The sequence below is a fragment of the Perognathus longimembris genome, chromosome 11 (genome assembly GCF_023159225.1).
Source record: "Perognathus longimembris pacificus isolate PPM17 chromosome 11, ASM2315922v1, whole genome shotgun sequence".
Taxonomy (NCBI): Eukaryota; Metazoa; Chordata; class Mammalia; order Rodentia; family Heteromyidae; genus Perognathus; species Perognathus longimembris.
In genome coordinates this window covers 69,193,779-69,207,057 of record NC_063171.1, presented here as the reverse complement: position 1 = coordinate 69,207,057, position 13,279 = coordinate 69,193,779, and the positions used below count along the sequence as shown (strand labels likewise).

Here is a 13,279-nt window from a genome sequence, read left to right as displayed (position 1 = left end):
AGCTCAAAGACAGAGCCCAGGCCCTGAGTTCAAGCCCAGGACTGGCACACCCACAAAAAAAGTAGTGCCTTGGAGAGTCCTCAAAAAACTAAAACATAGAACTTCACTACAGCCCAGCCATACCACTCTTGGGTATTTACCCAAACATTGCAAGTCAGTATACAATAAAGACACTTGCACATCCGTGTTCACTGCTGAACTAATCACAATAGCTAAGTTACAAATCCAAACTCAGAGACAAAAAAGGTGCATGTTTTCTCTCATAGGTGGAAATGAGATGTAAAATACATGATAACTTATACCGAACTCTAGGCATTCACACAATTAGTCTAAAGGAGGATACTTCTGTGCATAGGAAAACAAACGTGCAATGTCTATGTGCCTCTGATCATATAAAGTAATATTTGTTGAAATGAACTCCAGGAAATGGAAACAAGAGTTTTTTTCCCCTCCTTTTTGTCATTTGCTCCTTTATCTGTATTTGGGAGGGTGAGGGAGGCACAGAAACAGAGAGACAAAGGGTGAACAAATGCAGCAGTGATACTCAGTAGACACTACGTTGAAAATGAACTATACAACTTGTGGGAGATGAGAGGGAAAAACTAGGAGTCAGTGACAGAAGGGGAGATATTGTCCAAAAAGAGATGCACTTATTAACTGACTTACGAAACAGTAACCCCTATGTACATCATCTTTACAATGACTATAAACAGTATCTCACTTTCCTTTTTTTTTTTTTTCTTTTTTCTTTTCTTTTGCCAGCCAGTCCTGGGCTTTGGACTCACGCCCTGAGCACTGTCGCTGGCTTCTTTTTGCTCAAGGCCAGCACTCTGCCACTTGAGCCACAGTGCCATTTCTGGCTGCTTTTTATATATGTGTTGCTGGAGAATCGAACCCAGGGTTTCATGTATATGAGGCAAGTACTATTGCCACTAGGCCATATTCCCAGCCCTCATCTTTCTTTTAAGACTGCCATTATTTCTACTAGCTTCTACTACTACACTGTCCTTTTATCCTTCCTCATCTAAGATCTACTTTTTTTAATCTCTTAGCATTCCAATCCCACAATGATCTTTTCCATGAACTTCCACAGTATCCATTATAGAACATTTAGGGTTATTATCTTGTGTGCAGTCTGTCTGTAGGAAAAGACCTGGCACAAAGTAGGTACTTTATACTGGGCAAATAAATGGGGACTCTGGTAGCTGTTACAAGAAAATGTAATAAGGCACACTTTTATACTGCTGCTTGCATGTTTATATACTTATACTCCTCACCTATTTATATATCGTTTATATATTTATATACTTGCATCTAACTGAATAAAAGTGGAACCCTTAGGATAGAATGCAAGGTCATGTTTTAATCCCAAACTCTTTATACAATTTGAAGTACTCCAACCTATAAACTCCCTTTAGTCTGCCTGAGTATACAGTATCATACTCATTTAATTGCACCTTATTTCCATTTCTAATGTGCACAATCCTTTTACTGGAGTTCTTAACCTAGCATCTCCAGAAAGTGTCTAGGGATAGAACCAGAGATCATCAAACATAAACAAGAAGGAAAAAGGTGCACCTTAGTTTCATTAACCAATGCCCTCAACTCAGTATTTTCTTCAGTCTTTTTTTTTCTTTTTCTAGTCCTGGAGCTTGAACTCAGGGTCTGAGAACACCATCCCTGGCTTCTTTTTACTCAAGACTAGCACTCCCACTTGGGGACTAGCACCACTTCAGGCTTTTTCTGTGTATGTGGTACTGAGGAATCGAACCCAGGGCTTCATGCATGCTAGGCAAGCATTCTCCTGCTAAGCCACATTCCCAACCCACTTTCTTCAATCCTAATTGCAGCAATATAGCAAAGTAGTATTAAGTACATAAGTATATTAGATAGTATATGAAGAATTATAGTAAACTAGGTATTATTTGGCACTTAATACACAAATCTCTCCAAATTTTTATGTACATTTGTTGAGACATCTTACAGTATTGTTAGTGCTCATCACTAATCCAGAGTTCTAGTATTTATTAATTTAATGAAGTGATTATAACAAAGTACAATTAAGATATATTGTATCTTTCTTTACCATGTTAATAATAACTATGTTTTAATATTAGGGTTTCCTAAGTAATATGTAACATATATATTTGGGCATGGTATATTTTGCATTGAAAGTCTGAGACGTATCCAAAATTAACAAAAACTAGGGTGGAGCTATGGCTCAAGTAGTAGAACGCTAAACTTGAGCAAAGAACAGTCAGGAAGCCAGGTACTGGTGTTCACACCTGTAATCCTAGCTATTCAGAAGGCTGAGACCTGAGGATCGTAGTTCAAAGGTGGCCAGGGCAGACAAGTCCAAGAGATTCTTATCTGCAATAAACTACCTGGGAAAAGCTGGAAGTGGAGCTGTGGCTCAAGTGGTAGAGCGTTAGCCTTGAGCACAAAAGCTCTAGAACAGTGATGAGGCGCCGAGTTCAAACCTTGACTGGCACAAAAAAAGAAAACATCAGGGACAGGGCCTAGGTCCTGAGTTCATACCTCAGGATAGGCAAAAACAAACAGTATTAGGTTATATTCAAAATTACCTCCCTTTGCCAAGTTTACCACTCATTTGTAGTACATACCGGATCAACTTGCCATATGATAACAGTTGTATCTTTTGATCCTGTTGCTAGCTTAGTGCCATCATTAGAGAATTTACAGAACCACACTTCATTACAATGCTCCGTAAGTATTTGCTGAGTATAACAGGGAAATTGTCTCCTAAAACAAAGAAGTTCACACATAATCATCTTTCAGAATACATTACAATAACACAAAAGATAAACTCATACATCTTTGAAAGTCACATCAAAAATTAAAAATGAAGTATGAGTACATTTACAGATCTTAAAGAATGTTTAGAACCTGGTACTACTGACTTACAACTGTCATCCTAGCTACTGAGGAGGCTAAGATCTGAAGATCAGTTTAAACCAAGCCTGGACAGGAAAGTCTGTAAGATATTTATCTGATTACTGTAAAGCTGGAAGTATAGCTATAGTTTAATGCTAGTCTTGAATACAAAAATGCTCAGGGACAGTGCCCAGGCCCAGGTCAAGCCCCAGGACAGGTATGTGTGTACACGTATGTACACGTACACACACACACACACACACACTATGTTAACAATGGTATGTTGAAAAAAAATATTAATATTAGATATTTCTTGGTCAAGGTAACAATGGAAGTCAGTAATATAAAATGTTTCCATTTAATTTTTCCCCTCTTTTGAAGAATAATGAGATGGCATTAGAATTTTGCTCTAGAAGAAATAAATAGGAATAGGGGGGCTGGGAATATGGCCTAGTGGTTAAGAGTGCTTGCCTCATATACACGAAGCCCTGGGTTTGATTTCCCAGCACCACATATATAGAAAACAGCCAGAAGTGGCGCTGTGGCTCAAGTGGCAGAGTGCCCTGAATCCAAGCCCAGGACTGGCAAAAAAAAAAAATAGAGATAGGAATAGAGCTGGGAATGTGGTTTAGTGGTAGAGTGCTTGCCTAGCATGCATGAAGCCCTGGGTTTGATTCCTCAGTACAACATAAACAGAAAAAAAGCCAGAAGTGGTGCTGTAGCTCCAGTGGTAGAGCTCTAGCCTTGAACATAGAGGCTGAGGGACAGACCTCAGGCCTTGAGTTCAAGCCCCAGGACCAACCAAAAAAAACAAAACAAAACAAAAAAGGAACAAGAATAATGTACATACAATCTATTTAAACTTTAATCTTTAATTGGGAAAGAGGTAAGAAATCATCTAGCCTTTTAATATATTATCTCAAAATCCCCATAAACAAGTCATAGTAAAAGACAAAGTAAAAAACAAGTCAAGAGTAAAATAGGGTAAGTGAAAAGGACCAATAACTACTTACTGGTAGAACACTTGAAGTCACATACCAGGTAATAATTCAGTACTTTAGGATGAACATTTTAAAAATCAAAGCTAAAACAATGTTTTTATTGAAAATGAGAAGACTGAAGTCAAAACTACATAAAAAAAGCAGACTATGGGCTGAGAGTATAGCTTAGTGGTAGAGTCCTTGCCCAGTATCTGTGAAGCCCTTGGTTCAGTTAGAGAAAAAAAAGACACATGTGCACATATACATGCAGACATACACACCTATGGATACCTAAGCATTATTTTAAACCAAAGTCTAGTTATATACATATACTTAAAGCTTTCTCATGTATACTTGTAGGCTTGCTACTCATTTCCTTTCATGAGTTCTTTGATCTCTGGCAAAAACAATTCATTCCAGGTACTGTAGCTGCTCCCCTCCCCATTCAGTTAACAGAACCAACTGCTTCTCTCCTGGAGTTTGAAAGGTCAGAATCCACTTTTTGGTCCTGAAAATTATAGTTTGGATTTTTGAGCTTTAATTATGGACTTCATTCTCTTTAATTTTTAGTTGAGAATTGTAACTTTTCACTTGTGAACAAGATAGCCAGACATAAATTGTGATAGCTACCATTGTTATAGCTATAGGATAAATTTCCGAAAACATTCTAATTGTTGGGAATTGTAAAATGCTAACACATTCCAGAATATCAAAGTTTTCCTCTTACCTACTGCAAACATGATCTATAAGTAGAGACACAGAATCTAGATTATTATCAAGTTTGGTATTGTGGTATAGGCACCGATCCCTTTGTAGTTCCACCGCCTGCCGCAGAAGAGTCTGTAAACGCCGTGGGGGAAGCATCACTGATGGTGGTAAATAAGCTTTAATAGAAGATGTTTTAAAAAAGAGAAGTAAAAATAATAATAAACTGTAAACTTTTATTTCAGACATATCTTTCCTCTTACTGTATTTAACTTTACCCTCAGTAATATCGTGTCACTTAACAGACAAGTTCAAAGGGAGATGACATACATGAAATTTAAGTGTATCTGTCAAAATCTACAGTGGCTGGGTGGCAGTGGCTCATGCCACTTGGCAAGCTGAGATCTAAGGATTGTGGTTCAAAGGTAGCCCGGGCAGAAAAGTCCCCATGAGAAAGTTATCTCCAATTATCCACTCAGAAATTTGAAATGGAGCTGTGACTAAAAGTGGTAGTGTTTGTTAGTCTTAAGCAAAAGAGTTCAAAGACAGCACCCAGGCCCTGGACTGATAAAAAAACAAAAAACACCTAGAGTAATGTTGACACTAGAGAGATATACATGGGCAGGAGGACTTTACTTCAAAAAAGGCAATGAAAAAATCTAATAATTATGCATCAGTAATGATCAGGTATAAGAAAAATCTCCACAAGAACAAGTTAAAATTTTGAACAGGCCAGCTACAAGTCCCCATCAAATAGCTCAGACTGCCAAGATGTTTCAGATTAGAAAATAACTAGTGTTTCTGTATCAGTAACAACCTACTCTAATCTTTCAATACTTCATACTTCTACCAAAGTACATGGGGTGTGTATTTTTTAATTATATAGATTTTTATACCTACTTTACCACTACTGAAAAGTATGATCTGAGCAGAAAGGACCTATTTCATGTAAAGACATTGCAAAAAAGAAATTCTTGGGCTGGGGATATGGCCTAGTGGCAAGAGTGCTTGCCCCGTATACATGAGGCCCTGGGTTCAATTCCCCAGCACCACATATACAGAAAACGGCCAGAAGTGGCGCTGTGGCTCAAGTGGCAGAGTACTAGCCTTGAGCAAAAAAAAGAAGCCAGGGACAGTGCTCAGGCCCTGAGTCCAAGCCCCAGGACTGGCAAAAAAAAAAAAAAAAAAAGAAAAGAAATTCTTACAATTTGGGAAAATAAAATTGAATATAGGGCTGGGAATGTGGCTTAGTGGTAGAGTGCTTGCCTAGCATGCATGAAGCCATGGGTTTGATTCCTCCGTACCACATAAACAGAAAAAGCCAGAAGTGGCACTGTGGCTCAAGTGGTAGAGTACTAGAGTAGTAGCTTTAAGCAAAACAAGCTCAGGGTCAGTACCAAGGAACTGAGTTCAAGCCCCAGGACTGGCAAAACAACAACAACAACAACAAAAAAAAAACCCCACCAACTGAATGTAAAGATTAGTCTGGAACTCATTACTTAAACCAACAAAATTTTTAAAATGCATATAGCTGAAAGCTGTGGTTTAAATGTTTTTCCCTCTAATCACAGCACTATTTCACGACAAAAGAAATAATTAACAGCACCCCTGAATAGCATGACAGACCAGAGCCCTCTAACTCCTCAATAAAAGCAGGTCAACATACAAGTCTTCGTAATTAATTCAGAGTACCTATTTCGAATCTAATAAAAAAAAACCATTAAAAATTAAGAAGATTCTCACTCTGAAGTTTATCCAACAGTTTTGATCGGGAAGCTGTTCCTTTGCCTTCCCATTCTGCTTTTGCTCTTAGGTCTTCTGCATGGCTACACATCAGATATCTACAACAACAGAGAAAGAAAACAAATATCAAGCTTTTTCTTTGAAATGTATTTGAAAAATACCGATCACACACATATATATACATTTTGTGGGGGCCAGTCCTGGGGCTTGAGTACTCAAGAGCACGTGCACTGTCCCAGATCTTTTGTGCTAGTGCTCTTCCACTTGAGCCACTGTTCCAAGCTCCACTTCTGGCATTTTGGGTAGTTAACTGGAGATAAAACAGTCTCATGGAGATTCCTGTCCAGGCTGGATTGGGATCAGACTCCTAAGTGGCTAGGATTATAGGTGTGTGCCACTGGTGACAGCAATGATTTTTTACACAAATCAAGAGATTATTCTTTTTGTATTTTTGGTGGTACTAGAGTTTAATTAACTTCGAGCCCACACTTGCCAAGCACTCTACTACTTGAGACACATCCAGACCCCTTTTTCTCTGGTAAGGTCTTAAGTTTCACCAAGGTCTCTGTCTGATCCTTCTACCTATGGCCTTTGGTATAGCTGAGATTATTGGAGCACATCACCACGTTTGGCTTAATTTGAAGCAGGAGACAGTCTCACTAACTTTTTTGCCCTGGCTGGCATGGCAAACCATGACTTTCCCAAGAAGCTATGATTACAAACGAGTCACTCTGTCCAGCTTTTGAGAAGAGATTTCTGTAGTGACCCAATTCATTACTACAATGTAGCACCTTCATAAAACTACTAAAATGTGATGAGAATAACTAAATACATAATACTATTATCTATTAACAGTGTCCTGCTCAATCTTCAAGCCTCTGCCTTGAGTACTAGAATTACACGTCCCACCTTGTCTGATGTGTTTGTGTATATGCATATTTGTATACATTTGTGTGTGTGTGTGTGTATGCACGTGTGTGCATGCGCACCAGTGTTGGAGGCTGTCTCTAGGTTTTTGTATGTTCAAGGCTAGCACTAAGACTGTAGCACATGAACCACAGTTCCATTTCCGACTTTTTGTGGTTAACTGGAGATAAGAGTCTCTAGGACTTTTCCTGCCAGGGCTGGCTTCAAACTGCGATCTCCAGATTTCAGTCTCCTAAGTAGGTAGGATTACTGTTCAAGAATGAGCCACACACCCAGCTAGAAGATATTCTTTTTTTTTTTTTTTTTGGCCAGTCCTGGGCCTTGGACTCAGGGCCTGAGCACTGTCCCTGGCTTCTTCCCGCTCAAGGCTAGCACTCTGCCACTTGAGCCACAGCGCCGCTTCTAGCCGTTTTCTGTATATGTGGTGCTGGGGAATCGAACCTAGGGCCTCGTGTATCCGAGGCAGGCACTCTTGCCACTAGGCTATATCCCCAGCCCTAGAAGATATTCTTATTATATCTATTTTGGAATACATACATTTCATACTAAGTGCCAGTCTCTGTTCCAAGATCAACAAAAATCATTTTAAAGTTCCTAATAATCCTATTAAGAAGCACTATTATTCTTCTATTTCTAAAATGAGGAAACCAAGGCACAGAAAACCTTCACTAGCTTGGGGAGCTGAGGGAAAGTAGGGGGAGGCAAAGTGGAAAGAATAGAGACCCAGGCATTCTGGCTGTCGGTCTTGCTCTCATCCACAGATTTTCACCAGTAAGTTAAGGCTTAAAAAACTTTATTGTTTATATTGTTAGTTACAAAAATATAACTTTGAGTTTATATAACTATTACTCAAGAAACAGTGTTAACTAGGTAACATTCTTGTGTCACTCTGTAAAAGGCATTGAGATTCTGGAGCACAAAACCTGGAAACTGGTTCTGAATCTTATCAGAAGAAATGGATTTGGGTAGCAGCAGCAGCAAAGGCATTATTAGTTTGACATGAATCCTTGGCTTTGCTACCTACTAAAAAGGTAAAGCTCAATAGATGCTACTGTATCAGTTAACAAAAGTAGTATTCCCTTCTTTTATTAACTGCAAAAAGCAAATTTAGATTCCAAAAGACTTAACTAGCCAATGGCATAATTACTTGTTCTCTTGGTACCTAATTTATAAGTAGTACCTAATAAAAAAAATACTTGAAAAAAATAGTGTATATAATTATACTCAAAAAGCCCCACAGGAAGCTGGAAGGTGTTTTTCGAAAATAACTTCCTAAGAGAATTAAATGCAAGTAGATGAGAAATTTTTTTACTTTTAAAACTATGCAAAAGTGACCTACCTGTGGTTTCTTCTTTACCCTTTGAAAATACATACTAACCCTAAAGGGTGTCTGTAGTATGTGAGTGTGATTCTGGGACTAAAGGGTGTGTGCACGCACCAGTCCCAAGTCTTATCTATACACTAACCCTAAGGTGTGGGTCTGCCTGTGTCCGCCATTGCTGCAGCTTGAACTGGAGGGCCTGGAGGCTGTCCCTAAGCTTTTTTGCTCAAAACAAGAGCCCTACCATTTGAGCTACAGCTTCAACTTGACTTTTCTACCCGACTTGGCTTCAAAACCGTGATCCTCAAATTTCAGCCTCCTAACTGCAGGCATGAGCCCCTCACTGGTACCCTGCTAATCCTCAATGTCTGTTATGGACAGTGAACTTAGGATAATTGAAAGATAGTGCACATGGCAAGAAACCATGGATTCTGACCTTAGTTTTGCACATCTTGTCACCTGTTGGCTATTTCCTTGTGTGAAAATTCAGGGGTTAAATCTGATGTTGAACGTCACTTCAGAATAAAGACTGTATTAAAACAAAAGAAAAGCTCAGGGACGGCATCTGAGTCCTGAGTTAAAGCAACAGGCCTTGTACTTCCCCTGCCCTCCTCCACCCCCAAAAGGAATTACAAACAAGTGGCAAATCAAGGTTCGAGACTTGTCCTTTTGATTTAGCTTTATCTGATGCTTGGTTACTTAACGTCTTTGAGATTCAGCTTCCTTATGTGAAAAGTGAACCTTATATTTCCTATAGGCCCATTGTCTGTCCAGTATTTTGGGTTTATAAATGCATTATGTATTAAGATATTGTTCTAGACAGCAGGTTCACATTACATAGTGAAAAATACCATGAAGAACAGAGCTAGGGCAGAAAACATCCAATATGTAATCTCAAGAGAGGACATTGGGGCTTGGGACTTGAGTAACCAGTACCAAGTACTGGGGAAGTGCATTTTACAGAGTGGACAGATAATACACGTGGCTTAAGGCTCAGCAAGTTATGGGTGAGAAAAAAATTCATACCACTAGAGTGATAGGGTTTGAGGATCTTGTGGACTTGAAAAGAGATTTTGGATTTTAAGTGGACTAGATAACTAGGAAAAGGTTTTAAGCAAGAGGGTGAAATGACTTCATTTTATTTTTTTTTCTGAACAACACACACCTTTATTCAGCCGAACTGCTAAATCCAACGCATGTGTTGCAAGCTCTTGACTTTATTAATTTTTTATTTTTGCCAGTCCTGGGGCTTGAATTCAGGCACTGTCCCTGAGCTTCTTTAGCTCAAGGCAAGCGCTGTACTGATTAAGCAACAGCACCATTTCTGGCTTTTTATGTGATACTGAGGAATGGAACCCAGGGCTTCATGCATGCTAGGCAAACACTCTAACACTAACCACTTTGGAGGTTAGTCCAGGCAAAAGGTTAACAAGACCACATATCAATAAAAAGGCCATGCATGATGATATACATCTGTCAACCCAGTTATGCAAAAGATGTAAGTAGGAGGACTGTGGTCCAGACAAAAACCATGAAACACTATCTTGAAAATAATTTTAGGGGCTGGGAATATGGCCTAGTGGCAAGAGTGCTTGCCTCGTATACATGAAGCCCTAGGTTCGATTCCTTAGCACCACATATATAAAAAATGGCCAGAAGTGGCATTGTGGCTTAAGTTGGCAGGGTGCTTGCCTTGAGCAAAACAGAAGCCAGGGACAGTGCTCAGGCCCTGAGTCCAAGCCCAGGACTGGCCAAAAAAAAAAAAAAAAAAATAATAATAATTTTAAAATAAAGAAAAAAGGGCTCGAGGGCTGGGGATATGGCCTAGTGGCAAGAGTGCTTGCCTCCTATACATGAGGCCCTGGGTTCAATTCCCCAGCACCTCATATACAGAAAACGGCCAGAAGTGGCACTATGGCTCAAGTGGCAGAGTGATAGCCTTGAGCAAAAAGAAGCCAGGGACAGTGCTCAGGCCCTGAGTCCAAGCCCCAGGACTGGCCAAAAAAAAAGAAAAACAAACAAACAACAACAACAACAACAACAAAAAAAGGGCTTGAGGATAAAGCTTGACTTTGCCCAAGTGTTAAGAGTCCCTGCCTAGCAAGCATTATGTCACATAATAGTATGACAAAAACCCAAAATATCAATCAATTCAGATATTCATTCAAGCAGAGATTGTCAAGTATTAGATATGCTATTAAATATACAAAGTATGGCTTGAGATGTGAGGGTGAACTAAAGAATGAATCATCAGCCTACAGACAGAATGAGAAGGCACGACAGCCTAGGACCAGCCCTAAGGAACCTCAAACATGTAACAAGATGAATATAAATTAAGATTTTTTTTTTTTTTTTTTTTTTGCTCAAGGCTAGCACTCTGCCACTTGAGCCACGGCACCACTTCTGGCAGTTTTCTATATATGTGGTGCTGAGGAATTGAACCCAGGGCTTTATGTATACGAGACGAGCACTTTACCACTAGGCCATATTCCCAGCCCATAAATTAAGATACTGAAGGCAAAATTCTTAGCAAGAACCTAGATCTGAACATGGGGCACATAGATGTAATCTCAGCTACTTGGGAGGTGGAAGCGGGAATATCACAAGTCTGTGGCCAGTCCAGACAAGGTTAGGAGAACCTGGAGTTCAAAAACACCCACCAGTGACAATGAAAGCCCAACCTCAAAAGAGCAAAAACCAAAGAGCTGGGCTGTAACTCAAGTGGTATGTGGCTAGCAAGTGAGGCACCAGGTTTATTTCCCCAGTACCACCAAAACAAAGCAGAAAAACCCTGGTAAAGTCTGTATAAATTTAATTGCTTACTGGGATCTAAGCCATAGCTTTTTATAAATTCTAAAACAGCATTTCTGCTGGGTATGGTGGTCTATACCCGTTAATCCTAGCATGCAGGAGGCTGCAGCAGGATTGTGAACTCAAGGCCAGCATGGGCTAAGCAAGACCCCATCTTCAAAACACAGAAACCCCAAACCAAACTATATCAAAAAAGAAATAGCATTTCATGGACTACATGTGTTATTTCTTCCTTTTACTTATTTAAATATTTTCCTATTTCCACACTGATAGCTTCCTACGATGATGAAATAATTCATTAATACATCTGTGAATTTACCCAGATCTTATTAAGAATTTAGCAATATTCTGGTAATTATATCTCAGAAAAATGTTCAAGAAACATTAACCAATGATAACTTTTGTAAAAGTAACAGCCTTTTCGATCTGGTGCCTGAGAACTCAGCTTTCTTACCCACTCAGAACATGAATGCGCTCTGTATTGTACTTCAGGGGCGTCAGTTCACAGCGTAGAACCTGAAGCGCCTCCAGGACCTTGCCATCCTCCAGGTATTCCAGGTACTTCTGCTGCAGCAGCAAAAACTTCATCCTCTGATATGACAGAAAGTAGCAGTCAGTGGAAAAAAGTTGATGCAAGTTTCAGAAAATGTTTGTGCCTAAACAGAACAGTAGAAACCATTCTACTATGCCCTTTAAGAATAGTTATTAAAGCTTCAAAGTGACTCAAAATATTCTGGTTTAATAGTCATAGTAAGTAAAATGTGATTCTGCTCAATTCTATAACTTAATTAAAAAAAACCTGCTTTGAATAAATAATCAACCTCAGACAAGGTCATTAGTGATAGTAAGAGCAGCATTTTAAAAAAAGCATCCTATCAAAACATCATTTGCCTAGATTTTATTTCTTACATGAAAATTGACTATTATTCCAAGTATTTTGAATTTGCTTTAAATACCTGACTTACATTAGGGCATTGACTGGAATTATACAGTAAGTTTTTAAAACATTGGAGAAAAATCAGTTAATAGGTGGATTTAAAAACTACCACATACATGCTACAAGTATACATCAATGGGAAAGTCCTTGCCTAGCATGTGTGGCTCTGAGTTTGCACTGCAAAAATATCACCACCAAAAAAACTCCAAAAAGCTACACACAAAAGATGGACTAAAGCCCAGCGCTGGTGGCTTGCACCTGTAATCCTAGTTATTCAGGAGGCTTAGGTCTGAGGATCAAGGTTCAAAGCCAGCCAGGGCAGGAGAATCCGTGACACTTCTCTCCAATCAACCACCAGAAAACTGGAGGTGGAGCTGTGGCTCAAAATGGTAGAGCACTAGCTTTGAGTAAAAGAGCTCAGAGACAGTGCCCAGGCCGCCTTGAGTTCATGCCCCACAACTGACAAAAACAAAACGAGACACTGGGTAGATAGAAATGTGTCAGATTTTGCTTATCAAAAGTAAGAGCTCTGTAACAATAATACTAGAAATTCCAGGTGCATTTCCTGTGACTAAAGTGGGTAAGCACAATCTCGTTCTCTTCTAGGATGAAACTAAGTGATGTCTACATTAGAAGGTCTTTACAAAGCTCAGTATTTCTATTTGTGTATTTGTAACAATGTGATCACTGATTTAACAACGAAACACAATTATTATAAACTCTTTTCCCCTAAAGGATAAATCACTTTTTCAGCTTACAATGAGGCACTGTCCTAGTTAATATTTTTCTGAAAGAAATAATTTAAAAAAATTTTAATACTATTTCATCATTTTACTTTAAATTCATAAGTGATCATCACAACCTTAGCGGCTTTTTTATTTATGAAAATCCATCTCTGGAATTTGTTTTAAACTGCTTAAAGTACTCTTTCATTGTATGTAAGTGCTACTTGTGGTGCTG

The 13,279-nt window shown here is 39.0% G+C and overlaps 1 protein-coding gene across 2 annotated transcripts in view; it reads right to left on the bottom strand.

Annotated features, from left to right (window-relative positions):
- The window catches only part of Wdr26 (WD repeat domain 26), a 41,254-nt gene that overhangs the window by 19,280 nt on the left and 8,695 nt on the right, over positions 1–13,279 (bottom strand). For both annotated transcript variants that reach the window (XM_048357600.1, XM_048357601.1), the window contains exons 4-7: positions 11,837–11,973; positions 6,324–6,421; positions 4,603–4,759; positions 2,625–2,763 (exon numbers count right to left, since the gene is read on the bottom strand). In XM_048357600.1, coding sequence (XP_048213557.1) covers positions 2,625–2,763; positions 4,603–4,759; positions 6,324–6,421; positions 11,837–11,973 — 531 coding nt within the window. The remainder of the gene's footprint in view (positions 1–2,624; positions 2,764–4,602; positions 4,760–6,323; positions 6,422–11,836; positions 11,974–13,279) is intronic.